Source organism: Sceloporus undulatus, chromosome 6 (assembly GCF_019175285.1).
Source record: "Sceloporus undulatus isolate JIND9_A2432 ecotype Alabama chromosome 6, SceUnd_v1.1, whole genome shotgun sequence".
Taxonomy (NCBI): Eukaryota; Metazoa; Chordata; class Lepidosauria; order Squamata; family Phrynosomatidae; genus Sceloporus; species Sceloporus undulatus.
This window is the reverse complement of record NC_056527.1, coordinates 130,821,190-130,839,564: the sequence shown is the minus strand read 5'-3', so window position 1 is coordinate 130,839,564 and position 18,375 is coordinate 130,821,190. Positions and strand designations below refer to the sequence as shown.

The following is an 18,375-nucleotide window of genomic DNA, read 5'->3' as shown; positions in this document are numbered from 1 at the left end:
TTTTTTTTAAAAGAGAAAAGAATTGGAAATGTGGAATGAGGAATGAGGAAGGTAAAGGAAACAAGCCATCTCTTCCAGTGACCCTGGACTTAAACAAAGAGCCTCTTCCACAGAGCAATGCCAGGGGAAGGGCTCAGCCCTGCAGGGGTTGGGGGGGGGGGGTGTCAGTTGCTCCCCCTATCACTTGGGGAGATGGACAGGCACTATTTGGTCCCCATCGCTCCTGCAAGCTGCTGGGGCTCCTGTCTCCTCTTCCTGGAAATAGGGAGATGATGTGGCAGCCAGAGTCTCTTGGACGCTGAACCCCAAGGTACCAGTAGCCACCCCAGGAGGAGAGATGGGAAACAACACAAAGTTTTGACCCTTCCTTGCCTTGGCCCCTCTGTCCCAACCTGCAAGAAAGAGCTTCTGGACTCAACAAGGAGGAGGCCAGCAAACTGAAAGGTTAAAGCTCCATCACTCCCTTCCAGGGGGTCAGCCAGCCCTCTCATCTCTGTAGCCACTGCCCATGGCCAAAGTGTGCCACCCGCATCTCCAGGAAGGGTTCTCAAAGGCCTTGGTCTGAAAGAGTCCCCCTCTCAGAGAACCACTGGGGCCACTTGGCACAGACAACACTCAACACACAGGATTCCGACCCTTCACCCAGAGCGGCCTGTTTAGCAGAGTGCCTATGTTCACCTGATAATGCTTGGTGTGGACACAAACTGGGCCACCAGCAGCTGCCTAGAGCTGATCTGTGGGGTGCTGGCCTCAAGGTGTCAGTCACTGGAAGATGAGGGAGATGGGAGAGATGGCCATACTCTGTTATGGACAGAAGGAGAAAAGGATTTGTCCCACCAAAGAGGATGGAAAGGAGGGCAGCTGAGAGCCTCACACTGTCCTGATGCACAGCCAAGAGTCTCCCAGGAGAGCCATGAAACATGAAGCCAAACACCAGAAGGGAGCTTAGGAAGGGGTGATGGGGAGACCCCACATTCCTTTGGGGAAGGAAGGAAGGAAAGGGAATTTCTCCTGGTTCCACCTAGAGTTCACCTTTGCCTAAATGCTGGGAAGGGCAGGCAGCCACCCGCAGCAGGTCATGCAAAGTGTTGTCTGATGGAATGTATGGGGGCTATCCCTTATTTGGGGGAAGGGTCCAGACCTGTCAAGTCTTCCAGTGCGGTGGAGATGGGGCTCTCTTTGGGACTCCAGAGAAACCGAGAACCTGCTTGTCACTGCAGCCCCAGAGGCCAGCTCATGGGGAGACAAAGGGGGGAATCTGTGGAGGAAGGGGAGTGGTGCCAGTCCAAGCAGAGTCCACCTGAGCCAGGATGGGGGCCAAGACCCCCTTGAAGATAAGAGAAGAAATAGGAAAGGCAGCGAGAGGACAGCTAGAGAGATGGGGTCCTGAAGAGGGGAGATGTTACTCCCCCATATCACTGGCTACAGAAAAAATACACGGACCTTTAGGCTCCTGAAATGAAGGGGACCATCTTCTAGGGGCCCACAAAGCCTCTCTTCAACTGGAGGGAATCCTCTGTCTGCCACCTGTTTTGACTCACAAACTGGGTCTCCCTTGTGCCAAAATGGACACTGTGGAGTGCCAGGTATTGGGCCCAGATCTATTCTGGGGGTCCTTGGATCAGGGGCCCCTGGCAAAGTGCAAAGGGGAGAGCCTGCACGGACCCCCCCCCCAAAGTGGGCAACAACAAGGACCCCCTCTCTGTTTCCCACTTTTGTACATATATATATATATCTGTATATCTATATATATATTTTAAGAGAGAAAGATGTGCACTCACACAAAGAAGCCCCTTAAGAAACAACAGCTACTCTCGCCAGCTCTACGCAGAAGCAACACTGGAGGGCTCCTCCCTGTTAGCTTTCCCCGGAAAGCCTTCTACGTTCCTAGACTTCATGGACAGTCTTCAACATCAGCTGCCTTTGGGGAGTAGAGGGAGAGCGGCACACGCCAACAACTTCAAAGCAACAATGGGAGGAAAGTGCATCCTGGAACTCCCAGAGCAATGCAAGAGCTCCAGAAGGCCACACGCGCCAAGCCCCACTCAACCCCATTCACACATTCCCAGCATGGCGCTGGCAAGAGGCATCTCCCACCCACTGAAGGGGTAGAAGAAGAATATGGAGGAAGAGGATGAAGAGGAGCAGGAGGAGGGGAGTCGGTTGCTTTTGCTCACCGTGGGGAGCAGAGTTTGAGCATCTTTTTGCCACAAGCTAACCAATCCCCTGCTGTCAGGCCCCCCGTGGCCCTGAGAGATCGGCAGCAAGGCCCCCCATGGAAACGTAAAGGGGGCCCTCAAGGGCAGAGCAGGGAGTGAGTCTGTCGTCCCCCTTGGAGTCCATGTCCATGCCACCGTTGCCACCATTGTCACCATAGGCTTAGGGAGGGCACCAGTCGGGCGGCACGTGGGTGGGGGAGAGAAAAGTCTCACTTGAGCAAGGAAATGTCATCAGCAAAGTCATCGTGGCCTCGCTGGAGGCATCGGAGGCAGCGCCACTGGGAGACCATGAGGCAGAGTGGGAGCATGAAGAGGGCGCAGATGGCAGCCATGACGTAGGCGATGGTCATCAGAGTGGATTCGTCTGTCTGGGGGATGTTGTACCCACAGTCCTCCATGTCGCCATGCAGGAAGGGCCCCTCCACCGCCACCGTCCGGAATTCATCGTGGACTGAAGTGCCGAGGAAAGGGCGGGAAGAAGAAGAGGCAAGGGGTGAAAACACCCCCAGGAACCCAGCGCTCTGCCCCTAAGCCCCCCATGGATGGAGGGGCCTCTGCTGCATCCCACTGGCCTGCACAGTGCATGGCAGGAGGGCAAAATAAAAAGGCCTTCTCTGCATGGACACCCTAACCAAGGAATACTCCTTTCACAGAGCCAACTGGCACTAAGGGTGCTTTCTAGCATAAAGTTGCACCTTCTGCATCAGAGTCTTTGTTGCTGCTGTTGCATGCCTTCAAGTCATTTCCAATTTATGACAGTCCTATAATAGGCTTTACTTGGCAAGTTTCTTCAGAGGGAGTTTGCCCTTGCCATCCTCTGAGGCTGAGAAATAGTGACTTTGGGACCCTAATTGATCTCATCCAAAGCTACCCACCCAGCTATGGTCTGAGGCTCTTTCAACTTGTTAGAAATTATTCCACTATTTTAAATATAATTTTAGTATTTCTAGATTATTTGGGTAAGCCGCTCCCCTGATGCCCGTACTTTCCTGCCCCCGTCCCTCGCCGGCGTTCTTACCATGACAGGTGCTGACGGCAAAGCCGATGCGCCTGCGGGCCCGGTCAAAGACCACATAGAAGCCCTCCATGATGACGGCCCCCATGACGGTCCCGGTGGAGGACTGGGAGATGGCAAACTTGTAGCACTCGTCCTGAGAGGTAGCCACGTCCTCTACGGGCCGCAGGTATTGCTGTGGAGGAGGAAGGGAGAAGAAGGGTCCTCTTGGTCAACACAAGGAGACACCCCTTTGCTCTTGCTACCAAAGATGCTCCCTCCCATGGTGCCCACCATACCCTCCTCCCAACCCAACTGCCCTTGAAGCCCACCCACCCCTCAACTCCCCTTGGCCAACTGCGGTGGATTTGGGCACCCACCTGGGGCAGGATACTGATCCGGAAGGACTGGTTGGTGGTCTCGCCCATCAGGTAGAGAGAGATGACTGGGAAGATGTGCCAAGGGGTGGTGCCCACTTGCCAGCAGACCAGCTGCTCCCCCAACCAGAAGCCGTCAGGGAACTTCTCTGTCTGTGGAAGAGGGAGGAAGGGACTCTCTTAGGCCAGGCCAAACAAATCTTGAGGGAGCCAAGGAGAAGATGGGTGGGAAGGGGGCAGCCTTCTGTCCTATCCACCTTACTCTCTAAAACCCCAGATATAGAGAGCCACCCCAAGACAGGTTCTGGGGGCCTCTCCCTCCCCAAGGTGCAAGCAAAAAGATTAAATTCCACATTGTGACACCTGTACTGGGAGATGTTCATCCCTTGGGAGAAGGACTGGGTTCAGGAAAATGTCATGCACCAGGCATATATGTTGGCGAACATCATGCATGAGGGTCTGGGGGTTCTCACATGTTCTCCCTCTACTTCTCCCAGCAGCCCTAGACCAAAATCTTGTAGATGGTTTCTATGGGCATAATCCCCAGTCACTTCAGCATATAATGACGTTGTGGCACAATTCCTTGGCACTGGGTGCAGAAAGGTAATATGAAGCCAAGGCAGGCTCTGAACTTTCTGGCCCATCTGGATACCATGCATGATGCAGTGGGCCTGGGGTGGGGTAGGGTGGAGGACAGGGGTTTTGTTAAAAGATATATGACACCTCAGACATCCCCCTCTTGCACTTCTCTCACCGAAGAGGCCGTCTTGATAGACTTCACAGCTGCATCAAAGACCTTCTTAGGCAGACGGAGGTTGGTGGTGCCACTGTCCACGATGCTCTTGTCGTAATTGTACTGTGGGGAGGGGGCAAAGTGGCAACCTTAGGCTCCCACTCCCCTCGCCCCTGCAAGCATTTATGCATGCAAATCATCTCCCCCCTTAAGCAGCACATTAGATCATGCTCACAACTCAAATCAGTGGGACTATGATGAGTTTTAGCCAAGCAGTGTGTTGTCTGCACTGGCAGAGGCTGCTGCTAGTGACACACCCAGGTATTTGTTGCACTAAGCACATGTAGCGAGATTTTTGTTGTGGCATGAAGCACGCAGAACTGCTATGCAAGCCATAACACATTAAAATACACAGAACAGAATACAAATATGTATGGCCTCTGGGCACTGTGTGTTGCAACTGTACAACAGGTTGTCAGTTATGTGCATTGGCCACTGAGGCACACACATTATGTGATATTGGTATGCAGAGTAGGAGCTGCATAATGTAACTCAGTTGGCAGTTAGTTATCTATGCTATACTGAAATGAAGAATAATCTCAGCCACAGCTTGGAAAAACTGGACTACAACAGCCAAAATCCCTCCACTGGCAGCATACAGGACTTGCACCTCAATCTGCCCACTGGAAAGGAAGACAACCCAGGACCTTTCCCTTTGTGTGTTGCACTCCAGGCCAGCCTCACCTCCTTGCAGTCCATCTGGAGGTCCTGCCCATTGATCTCAATCTTAACAATGATAACCTCGTAATACCACTCCTTCCGGATTGGGGTGTACCAGACGCTCCCCCGGTAGAGGGATGGGTCGATGCCTCCAATGATCTGGGGGAAAGGGGCACAAGAGAAGCATCAGAGGAAGGCACGGGGGAAAGGGGTTGTCTGCTCATGGCTACTCTCAGAGCTCATTGCTTCCAAGCAGGGAGCCCTCCTCTCTTGTACCAAAATACTTGGAATATGGCTGTGGTCACTCGGCGATGAGAGGAAGGCATTCTATACATGATCAGAGGTGCTCTTATCTCTTTCTAGAATAAGCCCAGGCACAGAAAACAGACCCACTGCTGGGCTGTTGCAACATTATCTCCCCTCAAGAATAGAGATAACAGGGCCCCTTGCTGCCCCTCTGCCACTCACCATGCTGCCCCCCACGGATGCCAAGGCCTCGGTGTCATTGGGCAGGAAGCCTGCTCCACAGAGCTGCAATGAGAAGATGTTGGGCACCTGTGTCTGCTTCACCAGCGAGTCAAAGAAGGGCTCCAGGGAGTCATCGGGCTGAGAGGAGAGAAATGAGGGATGTGGCATCAGTTGGCCCTGGCCAGGGTCGGAGAGCCATGCAAAGATAATTTTTGGTTGGTGGGAGGGATAATGGATTTTATTTTGTATTGTTGTATTTTTACTCTTACTGTAAGCTATCTCGATCCTGCCGGAGAGGCGGGATAAAAATAAAATATTATTATTATTATCATTATCATATACTAAAAAACAGTTTATAAAGCGTAGTTATCCCTTGCTATTTTAATCAGTGCCAGAACAGTTTGAGCTCCTTTTAGTACATTGTGCCCCAGGAACCCACTTCCAGAGGAGTCAAAATGGATGCCAAGCTCACCCGGGCAATCTCCGCATAGGCCAGTCCCAGAATCCCTTCCCAGTTGGAGCCGTTGATGAAAAACTTGTCCGAATCCGTGATGGCAGCGATGTTGGCACGGACAGTGACGTTTGGCCCATGGGGGATGGCCACCAAGTCAGTGCCTAGCTCTCCTTGCCACTTCCCTTGCGTGTAGGGCACATAGACCCCTTTCCGCAGGTCCCGGTAGGTACTGGAGCTGGAAGAGATGCCCGCAAGAGGTCAGAAGGCAGTGAGACGATGGAGAAAGTGAGCCAGCTGGGAGCAAGGTTGCCAGAATGAAGGCTGGTTCTGTACCTCTAACAGTTGCATGGAAGAAAGAATTTTAGCAGGAAATGATTTTCAAACAACCAGGTAAGATGCCGTCCTGCTGCAATGCCTTCTCCTGCATAACCACTGAAGGTACAGGAGTCCTCCCCAGGCTTAATTCTGGCAACCTGATTCATAACAACAGTGGCAGTTAAGATTGCCAGAGTGAACAGAGTGAAGACTTTGGTGAACCTCTGGAGAAGAGCTCTGCAGGGACGGAGCACCTCACATCAAGCTACATTGTACAGAGTGAGCAAAACCTTCAGAGGGCACTTTTAGCAAAAGAATGAAACCACAAAGGGACATGACTAAAGTGGGTGGATAAGTGGATCCTGGTGTCTCAAGACATTGGTTGGAATAGAGCGCAAGGGCAACACAATAGCCCTCTGCGACTGTCCAAAAAGGGCCTGGCTAACAGGATGCTTGCCAGTGTGTATGTGTGAACCTATAGATCTCCCCTTGCACATCCCCATTGCCTGTCCCACTTCTCATTAGCTAGAGGGGCAAAATTCCAAGAGGCATACCTGAAATACACCTGGCCCCAGCAATGCCCTTACTAGTCTCACCTCAGCTTCAGGTCACAATCCCCGCTGGGTGCCATGGCTCTGCCCAAGCTCTTTCCCTTCTGCCTCCAGCTCAATGCAGCTCCATCTAACACACAGATTGTCCACTGTATCTCAGGGCTGGAGGGTCAGACAGTATCCCAGTATCCCTTCTCCCCACCCAGTCCAGGACAGAGAATAGAGCTTCCTGTGTCCAGACAGTCTGTGTCCAGACAGCAACTGGTGTCAACCTAGCACTGCCTGGAGAGGGAAGCCAAATCGGCAGAAGGAAAGTGGCATATGAAAAACACAGCACTCTTGCTAAGACGAAGGCCGTGGACACCAGGGACCCATACGTGGTGCTGGTAAAAGACCCAGGGGGCAGGAGAGGTGGGTGGAAGGACCTTCCTGTCAATAGGGGGAGGGGCTACCTCAGTAGCTGGAGTCCTCCTTGCTCAACCCACATGGACCTCTGTCCAGCCATACTCACAGCTGACGCCGGTAGTACCGCCTGAGGAAAGGGTGAGGAGCTGCTCCCACAGCAAAGTTACTGCTCCCTGTGTCCACCAGGATATTCAGCTGCAGAAAGAGAGGAAGAAAGGGAGATGAAGTAGATGAGAAGGAGGACATCAGTGTATTGCACTCAGAGGAGTCAGCGAGAGACCTAAAACTTGGCACCACACAGACTCCATACCTTCAAGAAGGCAAGCAGAACGGCCCACAACAACTTTTATTTTTCTTTTGTGCCAGTATTAGGAATAGGTTCTCTTCTTCGGGCAAAAATGAATTTAAACACAGAGCTTTAAAAAAAAAAAAAAAGGAATCCCAACAGAGATAAAGGTAAGGCAGGAAAAACAAAATGCACAAATACAAGGTGGATGATACCCAGCCTGACAGCAGTACATGTGAGGGGATCTAAAGGTCTTGACAGACCACAAGTTAAATATGAGCCAACAGTGTGATACAGTGGCCAAAACCCCCCAATGATATTCTAGGCTGCATTAACTGTGTCCAGAAGTAGTAAAGCCACTCTATTCTGCTTTAGTCAGCCCTCCCTTGGAACCATCCTGTGTGCATGTTTGGTGACCACAGCTCAAGAAGGATATGGACAAGGTGGAACATGTCCAGAGGAGGCCCATAGACCAAGCCTTGTGAGGAACAGGTTAGGGAGCTGAGTTATTTTAGCTTGGAGAAAAGGAGAATGAAAGGAGATATAATCTGTGTTTAGAGTCATCCTTGGCTTCGGGCGGCAAATGCCACCCTCCCTCTTAAAGAGTATCCGAAGTGCTTGAAGTGCATGCCCAAGATTCATCCCAACCCAAGGAGTATCGCTGCTGTGCCTGGCTTTCCAGGCAGGAGGGAACAAGGGTCTGGGAGCACTCCATCACCAATCATGCTCCACATCCTCCATCCGGAGCAATAGCTGGGCCCTTTCACTCTGCTGCAGCCTAGCAGGAGGCCTGGGAGGAAGCCGCAGGCAGATCGGCTTCCACTTGTGCTGGAAGAAGAAGGTCAAATCTCCCAGGCATTCCCCTCCCGCCAATGGCACTGCAGCTGAAGAAGCCTTGCCTTGCTCTTTGGCAGATATACACAGCAGCCCCAGGACCAGCTAGACCCACCAAGTCCAAAAACACCAGCATCTGGGAGGGGGGGATGCAGCTGCTTGAGAAATCTTCACTTTCTTCCTCCTGGTGAGGGAGAGTCAGGGGGTGCCACTCCATTTAGGGAGAGCTCCTTGCACTAAGGGTAGCTTCTAGCTGTCCTTGTGTTCCTAGACTGCCACTCCCATCAGCCCCAGCCAGCATAGCCAAATGGAGAGGGATAATGGGATGTGCACCCTCAACAGCATCCGGGGGCTGCTAAGTTATCTTCCCTGCCCTGAAATACCACCTCTTTTTCTTACTTGGCAGCCAGGCAGCAAAGGCCCTTGGGGTGGGATCTTGGGGTTGCCCCTTGCTTTGGGTGGAAATTCCTCCCCTCCCCAGTTCCAGGCCCTGTAAGATCAGCAGAATCACTCCAACACACTGAAGCAGCACCAAAGAGTAACACACACAGCCCAGAAAAAAAAATCCAGTCTTTGGATGCAAGAAGTCAGGCCACCCCACATTTCTGGGAAGGACCCACGTGCACATCATCAATGTGAGATCATGAGCAGCCACCAGAAGCTCCCCACCTGCTTCTCTTTCTGGACCGTTCACATAGAGTCCTTCTATATTTATCCAGCCTTTCACTAAAATTCATCATCATGCTGTTCCATGATGCAGCTCATTTTAAAAGTCCATCAAAAGCCATTAGCCATTGTACATAGATTGCCTTCCCCGGGTTATGAGCATATTGAGAGTGGCTGCACAGAAATGTGTCACGTCCTTTAAGTACTTTACACATCACAAGGCCTTTTGCACCCAACCCCCTGCACTTTTGCTTAATAGTGCTTCACGGAAGAGTCAGCCCTTTTTTTACAACTGTATATGTGTATACACACACACACACACACACACATCAAACAGCAGCTTGCTCTGGATTGCTTGTGATTTTGAAATGGCCCTTTTAAAAGGAATCCTCAGCCCCCCGGCTGTTCCTTTTCGTTTTTCCATGGGTCTCACAGTAAGAGAACACCTGTAGGGCTGGAACTCAATGGGCTGGCCTAGGATTATGGGTTTAGCAGTAGTCAAGAAAGAGTCAAGAAAGGAAGAACAAATTAAAAGGAGATTTAAGAATATAGTGCACAGCAGATTGAACTTTGAACGCCCTGCTCATAAATGTCCAGTCAAATGAGTTGTGTGTGTTTACATGTCGTCTGTCGTTTTTATCTTACTACTTGGGTTTAGTTAGAGAAACCATGGTGTAATGGTTGGCGGTCTGAGTGTTGGACTAGGACTCTGGGAGGCCTGGGTTCAGCCATGGAAAGTCAGTCGGTCCCCTTGGGCAAGTTATGCTCTCTCTGTCTGCAAGGGAGGTAAGGGTTGCAAACCTCTTCTAGTCTCAGGAGAAGGTTGGTGTAACTTGAAGACACATAACAAGAACACAACTTGTTTTGTCAGGAAAAGAGATAGAAAAGTGTGTTTTATTGGGCTTAAAATCTTTCAGGTTGCCTCCAAGTTCTGTTCCATGGTGACTTTGGGTACAAGAAGGCAGCAGCAGAAGACTTCCATTCCAAACACAGCTTTGTTGCCTTGGAGGTCTCTTGCCTTCCCTGGCAACTGAGGCCTTAACTATCCTTGCTCCCACAAATCCATTCTCTCAGACCTTTCATATCTCTGACCAAGTCAGCCCTGAGATGCCAAACCTCTTCTGGGCCCTCTTGCAACCTGGAGCATGGAGGACAATGTCCTTGGGAACACAAACCCAGACAGTTTATTTTTGCCCATGAGAGCAGAAGCAGAGGGAGGCACTGCATCAGGACATGTCTCTTTCCTGCACCCCAGAGGAAACCGCAGCAAACTCCCACTGGATCCTCCAACAGCACTCAAACCCCCGGCTTCATCTGCTCAGGTGCCCAGACACAGCGCTGAACCGCCCGCGTCAACACGCTCAATGCTCCTCCGCTTGGCACTGCCATAGAGAGGAGTGTGCCAACAGAGTCACCCAGAGATGCCTTGGGAGTGAGCTTTGGTGACCAGTCACTCGGACAGCATCTGGAGAGGCCCAGAGCAGCCATGGGAAATGCTGCAGTCCTCCAATGTGGTTAGACAGCAAGTCCCAACCTCCCCCAGTCAGTTCACAGCCAATGGTGAGGAATACGAGTCATGGTCCAACAATGCCTGAAGGATGGCATGACTGCCCTCCTTGGACTAAAGCATCACAGACCTATGGATTAAAGAGAGTCCGGCCAGCCTTAATCCAGACCTCACAAGCCCTCCCATCCCCTCCTAATCTCTCAACCAGCACATGCCAGGGAACAACATCTGCACAGATTAGCAGACCAGAGGGGCCACAGATGCAAAGGGGTTGTGTGTGCATGGATGCTCTTGCGCTGGCATCATTTTTGCCTCCTAAACCTGGTTCTTTCTCGCCTCTGGGCACTGCTTAAAAACCAGTCCTGTCCTCATTCCTTTTAAACGCCTGGCCTTCATCCTGTACAACATGCAAGCTTCAGTCTTCCCATACATTGTAAGCAAACACACATGCAGACATGAGCGTGGGCCACTTCCCCCGACAAAGCAGCCTCTAGGGGTACCTGCGCCTGCTGGATGCAACCAGCTTCCTTCAGCCCCTTGTTTGTATATGGTCACCAGGTGCAAGAGGGAACCATTACATACTCATGGCTACTATCAATGCATGAAAAAAGATTCTTCCTAAATGTTAGGAGGAATTTCTTGATTGTAAAACCTATTGGACAGTGGAATAGACTGCCCCAAGAGTAATGGAATTTCCTTCCTTGGAGATCTTTAGACAGATGACCTCTCAGACTGAGGGCCACCCCACAAGTCAAAGAGCAGAAAACCCCATCCCAATCTGGGTAGTGGTGGCTGATGGCTCCTAGGTCACTGAGGTCAGGAACCTGTGCCAGGGTCTAATCTGCACTTTCAAGGTGCTAAGAAAGGTACTAAGCACCCAAACTCTGCCAGGGAAAGGCACAGAATAACTTTTAAGAGGCTCTCCTGGAGACGGTCGCTGGCACTTGTTCCCTGGACAAAATGCATGTTGTACATCTGCTTCTACCTGTGGAGGAGACAGGGCCACAAAGAGAGCCCAGTGGCCAGTGCTGACTCCTGTGTCAGTGGAGGAGGGGAATCCAAGTTTTAGACTGCAAAGGCACTCCCCATGGTGCTGAAGTTCTTCATGGAGACAAAGTCCAGCACCTTGGAGAGCGTCTGTAGGGCCAGAATGAACCCCTGGTGTGGCTTTGTTGTTCCATGGAAGCTCCTGGAGTCCAGGGACCCTGCTCTGCCCAAGGCTCCCACATGGCCCTAAGCTCCCAGCAGGGCTCAGCTCCCAGACACAAGGCTCACTTGCGCTCATGCACCGGCCAGCCTCCAAACCCCCTCAGATCAAATCTTGCACTCAAGACGCCTCCCTAACCAAGCAGGGAGTGAGCCCCTGAGCCTTAGGGTGCACCAATGGACCTACAGCGATCCTTCAGAGGGACTACATCCCCCATCATGCCCAGGCCCAGACAGCTTGGCACTACGTTCCTGTGGCTGGGGATGATGGGGCTGTAGTCCAGCACAACCAGAAGGTGCCAGATTGAGAGAAGGTGCTTTACCGCCTGCCCAAAATGTTTTGAGTCTGAGCATCGTCTAGAAACCTGGCTGGTGGTGTTTCATGGAAAGAATGTGGGGAGGGGGCTGGACTGATATTTTAACTCCCATGCCATTTATTCACCCTTTCCCTGTGCTCCCAGGGTCATCTCTGTGGCCCTCAACAAGCAGCCAGACGAACCTGTGGCCTTAGCCAGGCCTGGAGCTAGGCTTGGCCCCTAGGCCCAAATATCCCCCTGTGCTCCCCTCCTCACACTTGCTTCCTCACACACAAACACAAATGCACACACAAATGCACACACACACACACACACACTTTATATAAGGAGCTTTTAATTCCACGGAAAGCCCCATATGTCGCTGGCAGCTTTCGCTGCTTGGCCCAACGCCAGAGCCAGCAAGTGTCCAGGCCTTCCTGGGCATGGGGCACATGGGGTAGATGGGGCAGATGGGTCAGCCTCACCGTTTCCCCACATGGCAGAGGCAGGGGGTGCATGCAGATGGGGGGCCTAGGGGTGCATGCACAGGAGGGGCGCTCTGTGGCCTTTTCCACAGCCAGAGCGGAGTCCTCTGGGGAGAGACGTTGGCAGTGGCTCCCTGTCCCTTTGCTCTCTTTGCACTCTGTGCATGCTCAGAGACACTTTTGGGGGCACTCAGCACTGGGACATTTGGCCTTGGCCCCAGAGCGAAGTAGCAGCTCCTCCTAAGGGTCTTTGGAGGCACACAGCCGAAGCCCCCTCCTCTCCCTCCCCATCCAGGGAAGGGGGCCCCAGGCAACAAGACGACGCCCCGAGGAAGGTCCCCGGGCAAGGCAAGGCAAGCAGGGCAAGGGGGGCCCCGTCTGTCTGCCCCAGGAAGGGAAGAAGGCAGGGAGGGAGAGCCAGCCCCTTCCCCAGGCCTAATCCCTGGGCTGCCCTTTGGGGCCCCGTCTTCCCTCCCTTCCCTGCTGACCTTCTGCGGGGGGCTTCCCAGCGCCATCTCCAGGTAGTAGCCCTGTCCGGACTTCCCGCGCAGGTTGTCCTCCATCCTGGCCACGAAGCTGCTGCTGCTGCTGCTGGTGCTGCTGCTCTCCTCCTCCTCCTGGGCCCAGCGCCTGCCTCGGGCCTCGGGCTCCCTCGCCTCCAGCCCCGGGGAGGCCGGGGGAGAGGGGCTCCCTCCGCGCAAAGGCAGGCGGAGGCCCAGCGGCAGCCCCGACGGAGCCACGCAGCCCGGACCCACCACCACCAGCATCAGCATCAGCATCAGCATCAGCAGCCTGGGCCTCATGGTGCTCCTGGCCGGAGGGAGCCAGGCAGGGTCCGGGCGGGGCTCCCCTCCGGAGGGGACACCGCCAGGCCGACGGACCCAGCCAGGGACCCGGATCGCCGGGAGTTGGAGGCCGGATGGGGCTCCGGAGGGGATGCAGCGCCGCCTTACGCCCGCCCTGCGCCGGAGGACCAGCTCCAGCCAAGCAAGGAAGGGAAGGGAAGAAAGAAAGAGGAAGGAAAGGAAGGAAAAGGAAGGAAGGAAAAGGCAGACAGAAAGGGAGGGAGGAAGACAGGCTGAAAGAAAAACAGAAAGGAAGGAAAGGCAGAAAGAAAGAAAGACAGGAAGAAAGACAGGAAGGAAGGAAGGAAGGAAGGAAGGAAGGGGGGCATACTAAAACACAGGGTGTTTTCTGTTTTAGTACGTCCTCCTGCAGGGCTCTCTCTCTCTCTTTTAAAGGGCAGTTTCTTAGGGCCCGAACAGACAGGCCAAAATAAAGCTTCGAGTCACTTTGGAGGTATGCTGTTTAAATGGCACATGCATCTTAAGACAACAGGATTGGTACCCTCCTTGGCGCCAATTTCCTCTTGTAGCATTGGACCCAACATCCCTTCCCTTGCAGATGCAAGCTTCCTCAACTTCCAGCATGATGACATCTATGCCACCAACTCCTTCAGAGCCACCAATACAGGGCCCTCAGTCCCCTTGCCAGTCTTCACTGCAGAGGACCCATGACTACTCATCTCTGCTTTGAAGAGAAGGGTCTCGCTCATCTTCCCAGACCTTTAGCTATGGGGCTGACTCACCCTTTACCTCTGTTTCCTATATTGATAGGTACAGACTGGTCCTATTGGTCCAATTCTCCCTTGTACCAGGATCAGTACCTTAGTTGTGACTCATGAAATCTCCTCATCGGTCTCTGCATCAGTCTCACAGTCAATCCCGTTCTCGATCTAGATCACCTGGTCACCATTGATCTTCCCTTTCTCAATCGATTCTTCCTTGAGGTTGAGTCACTGATCCCAAACCCCTCCTATGCCCTTTACATCTGTCTTCATTTCTCTGACCTTCAGTACCAACTGCTAGGATTCCTTCACCTCTTCCAAGAGTCATGGCGACTGTCCCCAGGCCTCCATTGGCGACTAGGGATGCTTTGCTCTCCTCTTCTGTGACTCTTTCTACAGTCATTACGGCACCAATTCTGGGCGTTCTACCTGATACTTTGACTCTATTCCAGCACTTGGTATCAACTGTGGCCCCATCTTCTGCTGCACATTTGCTTCTACATCTGTGGCTGCTATGTTGACCCTGGCCCCATCTCACACCTGACAAGGTCCTTCAATGGAGGAACTCAATGATTGTGACACTGAGACATCGGCACCGGCCTCACCTTCACGTCACCTTTACATGGTACTGTTTTGAAAGTAGAAAGTAGAAAAATTTCTACTTACGAATTAAATGTAAACTGTGATGCCGTAACATCTTCTCAAAAATGTCAGTCCTTTTGAGCTTGCATTTGTTGAACACGGCTAAAATGCCCAACACAATCTCCTTCCACAACAAGGAAGCAAGATAGCTCATGGGTTGAGAGTCTATTTCAGTGGAACTGATGTGTTGGAATTGATGCTCCAGTTTTATTGACTGTCATGCTGATATAGAACAGGCTTATGAACAAAGGGGGCTACTCGACTGACAATAAACATTTCTTAAGCTGGAAAGGAGACCACAAAAAGCTGCCTTGCAAATCAGATGTGTGGTATAGGAGAATTGTGAATCCATATCTTGATCTTGTACAAGGTTTTACAACCACTGGATGTCGATCATTCTTGTCAAATGCTATAGAAATGGTGGAGTCTGAAACAAATGGGTGCCAGCGTTGTCTTACCTTCTGTTTTTCTCCCCAAGTGGGTTGTGGGGGGGAGGCACAGCTTGTGGAAGAAATAGAACCCACAAGATGCAGAAAGAACACAAAGGTTTATTGGAGAACATGCAGGAATCTTGGCCAAGTCTGGTGGAGCAGATTTTTGGAGACATCATGGTTTGAGAGGAGTGGAGGACGCGTCAATGGGTCAGGAAAAGTTACAGGCTCAGGTCTGTGTGGTGATGCTGAGATTATGCTGGGGAAAGAAGGGAGAGAGACTGTCACAAAGGAACAATAGCATGATCAACATCTGTACCCAGAAGGGAAACCACAGTAAACTAGAAGCACAACTTTAACAGCTGTAATGAAAGGCTTTAATAAAGGCCTTATAGTGCAAAGCTTCTGTCCTGCTATTATTGCGTTCTCTGCAAAAATGGGAGCAAGGGTAAATGGGAGTAAGGGTTTGCCCTCTTACCCTTTGCACTTCCAGAACCATTGTGTCTGCTGGTGCAATGAGTTTCCACACACAGCGACTTCTCACCACCTGTTCCCTTTTTATTGTTTGGCACACACACGCTGTGCTTGGGAGGTGTAATTTTGTTTTAAAAGGTCCCAGCAGAGAGTAGATGTGTGTGTGTGTGTGTGTGTTTGTGCAGGGAGTAGTCCTGTGGTCATTTACCTGAAAGTAAATAACATTGAATTAACTGGGAATGCTTTCTGAACAAAGCTGTAGGGATCTACATTGCTAAACTGGCTCAAATCTTTAGTGGGCCAAACATCATTTTGTTACTGCCTACAATCAGATTTTGGAACTGTATCACAGTGATGGAATTCATGCAGGCCTCCAGAAGTTGTGTTGAACTACAACTCCCAACATCCCTTCTCATTGTTTATGCTGAGCAGATCAGGTGGAAGTTGCTCTCCAATAAACTCTGGAGGGTCACATAATTCTCACCCCAGCATTTTCACTCCAAGGAATTGGGCCACCAAGCTGGTCCTCTTGTAGGTGTTTCTGCCTGGTCTCCCTGCCACCCACCTCACAAAGCTAGAAAAGAGATTTTTGTTTTCATTCCTGGCAAAACCTGAGTATTTTTCATTTTAATTCAAGGGGAAATCTGGGACTTGGGAAGACCTTGGACACATTCACACCACACAGTTATAGTGCTATCATCCAACTATATGAATAATGCCATGGTTGCACGCTGTAGAATCCTTGGATTTGTAATTTGGTAAAGTGTTAGAGCACCCTGACCTAGAATTGTAAAATGCCTCACGCTAAACTGCAACTTCCAGGATTGGATGGATCCAAAGACACTTAAAGTGGAATAATGGCACTATAATTGTGTAGTATGACTGGGCCCCAGGCAAGAGCAATGGGAGCCTTCTGATGTTTTGTGCCTAAAAATCCCTTCAGCTTTAGTCAAAGTAGGTAAATGTTAAGGTTTATGAAAGATGCAATCTAAAGCATCTGGAAAGCCACATTTCTTCATCCATCATGCAACCTATACTAAGTTAAAGGATGGTCTATGATGGCTTCCTATGTTATCGCATCTCACTCCCACCCAAGAAACTCAACTTTCTTCTCTTAGGGAAAGATAGACTAGTACATGACTTGAGATGAATAATATTAAGTGCAGTTGCTTTCAGGTGGTTGGAGAAGGGTCATTCCTCTTACCTTAGTCTTTACATGTCTTGACACAATCTTCTTTACGCATGAATCTATTTGAATTGCCCCCAGAACCACGGTACTTGAGTGACTCACACCTCTTGTTCGGAAGGTTGTAGTAGAAGACATTTATTTTTGCATTGCCAGATCCAGGATTCATAGGAAGCGTACATATGTCGGGCAGTGCTGTTAGGAAATAAAAGAGGGACAGAGACTCATAGATATTGTTGTTGTCTGTATTGAAGTAATTCTGGGTCCTAATCAAGAATGTTAATGAGCCAGATAGGAAAATGGTTGATGGCTTCTTTAGGGAGCTAGGAAATGTGGCTCTCCAGTTGATTTTGCACTTCAACTCCTTTGAATCCCCATTGGCTTGAGCTGATGTGAACTTCAGTCAAATAATGTCTGGAGAGCCACTCTTTCCTAACTCTGGACTAGTGAATCATTGCAAACTTCTATAATGCTTTGAATAAGAAAGATTCCCTTAAAAATGAGGGAAATGATTTCTTCTTCATTTTTCCCAACTGGGGTGGAACACAAAGTATGCTGTGCGTCTATGTGCAAAGCCAAGGGAATAAAAGAAATGACAATTTGGGACAAAGAGACACAAAGTGAGCTGTAGAGGTGCAGTAATCCTTTTCTGCACATCTGAATCATGGGAGTCTTCTGTTCTCCTCTTATTGCTCTGCCAACTGCTTCCCAGTTGTTCTGTTTCTCAATTCCTAAATAAACTGAGCATGGAAAAACATTTAAAAAGAAAACTAAAATTGATATTTCAGTTATGCCACTCAACAAAACACAGAAATTAGCATTAACTGGAAGGCCACAGTTTTCAAGAAAAGCTAATATTGTTGAATGCTTGATGTAAGCATGGTCCAAAAGTGAAGCTCTTACCATTAGCCTGTCCTGGAATACCCAGCAGTTCCGACCAGAATGCGAGGAAGACTCCTCAGTGAGGATAGAGAAGAAAAGGGACTACCTTGCATCATGGTTGCTTGATGTGAGTCCCCAGGGCTGAGCTAAATAGTTTAATGTGCTTCATAAGGAAAGGAGAAAGCCTCCAGGCAGCCATAGAATTAGTCAATTGGTAAGGACATTGTGGGAATCCTGTAGTCTGGCTGAATGTCCTGTGTTCAAGGATGTCATTGGTTGTATGTGCCTGTTATGTGCCCTCAGGTCAGTTTTGATGTATGGTGACCCTATGAATCAGTGATCCCTAAAAGATCTTATCAGGTCTGCATACTGGGGCCTTTGACTTCCTTTGTAGAATCAATCCTTTGGGTGGCCTCCCCTTTTCCTACAGCTTTTCCAGCATTTTGTCTTATCCAATAAGTTTCCCTCTGATCTGGCCATCATGTATACCTTAATTTATTCATCAATGCCCACGAGACATTAGGGGGCTTGAGTTTTTCCTGCCAAGCTACTCATTTCTAGAACTTTCCATATATATATATATATTATATATATATGGAGAGAGAGAGAGAGATTTTATTGAATTAAAAGAAAACAATTACATGGTCACATATAGCCTCATATCAAGACAATAACAC

The 18,375-nt window shown here is 50.4% G+C and overlaps 1 protein-coding gene across 2 annotated transcripts; it reads right to left on the bottom strand.

Annotated features, from left to right (window-relative positions):
* Positions 1–6: 6 nt before the first annotated feature.
* Positions 7–13,498, bottom strand: BACE1 (beta-secretase 1). 2 transcript variants are annotated; one of them, XM_042474440.1, is made up of 9 exons: positions 13,005–13,498; positions 7,343–7,431; positions 5,984–6,200; positions 5,512–5,649; positions 5,068–5,202; positions 4,345–4,446; positions 3,594–3,743; positions 3,238–3,409; positions 7–2,670 (listed from the first exon to the last, which is right to left on the bottom strand). In XM_042474440.1, exons 1-9 carry the CDS (start codon positions 13,317–13,319, stop codon positions 2,429–2,431), a joined length of 1,560 nt encoding a protein of 519 aa, XP_042330374.1. In that variant the 5' UTR covers positions 13,320–13,498; the 3' UTR covers positions 7–2,428. The 2 variants fall into 2 exon arrangements, with proteins under 2 accessions (XP_042330374.1, XP_042330375.1); XM_042474441.1 differs by lacking the exon at positions 5,068–5,202.
* Between the last annotated feature and the right edge of the window lie 4,877 nt (positions 13,499–18,375).

What these genes read in the sequence shown, in the direction of transcription:
- BACE1 (XM_042474440.1), bottom strand. Translation starts at nt 13,319, where the DNA reads ATGAGGCCCAGGCTGCTGATGCTGATGCTGATGCTGATGCTGGTGGTG. An exon ending in TGGGAAGCCCCCCGCAGAAG is followed by an intron (nt 7,432 to 13,004) that starts GTCAGCAGGGAA and finishes CTCTTTCTGCAG; the next exon opens with CTGAATATCCTGGTGGACAC. An exon ending in CGGTACTACCGGCGTCAGCT is followed by an intron (nt 6,201 to 7,342) that starts GTGAGTATGGCT and finishes CATCTCTTCCAG; the next exon opens with CTCCAGTACCTACCGGGACC.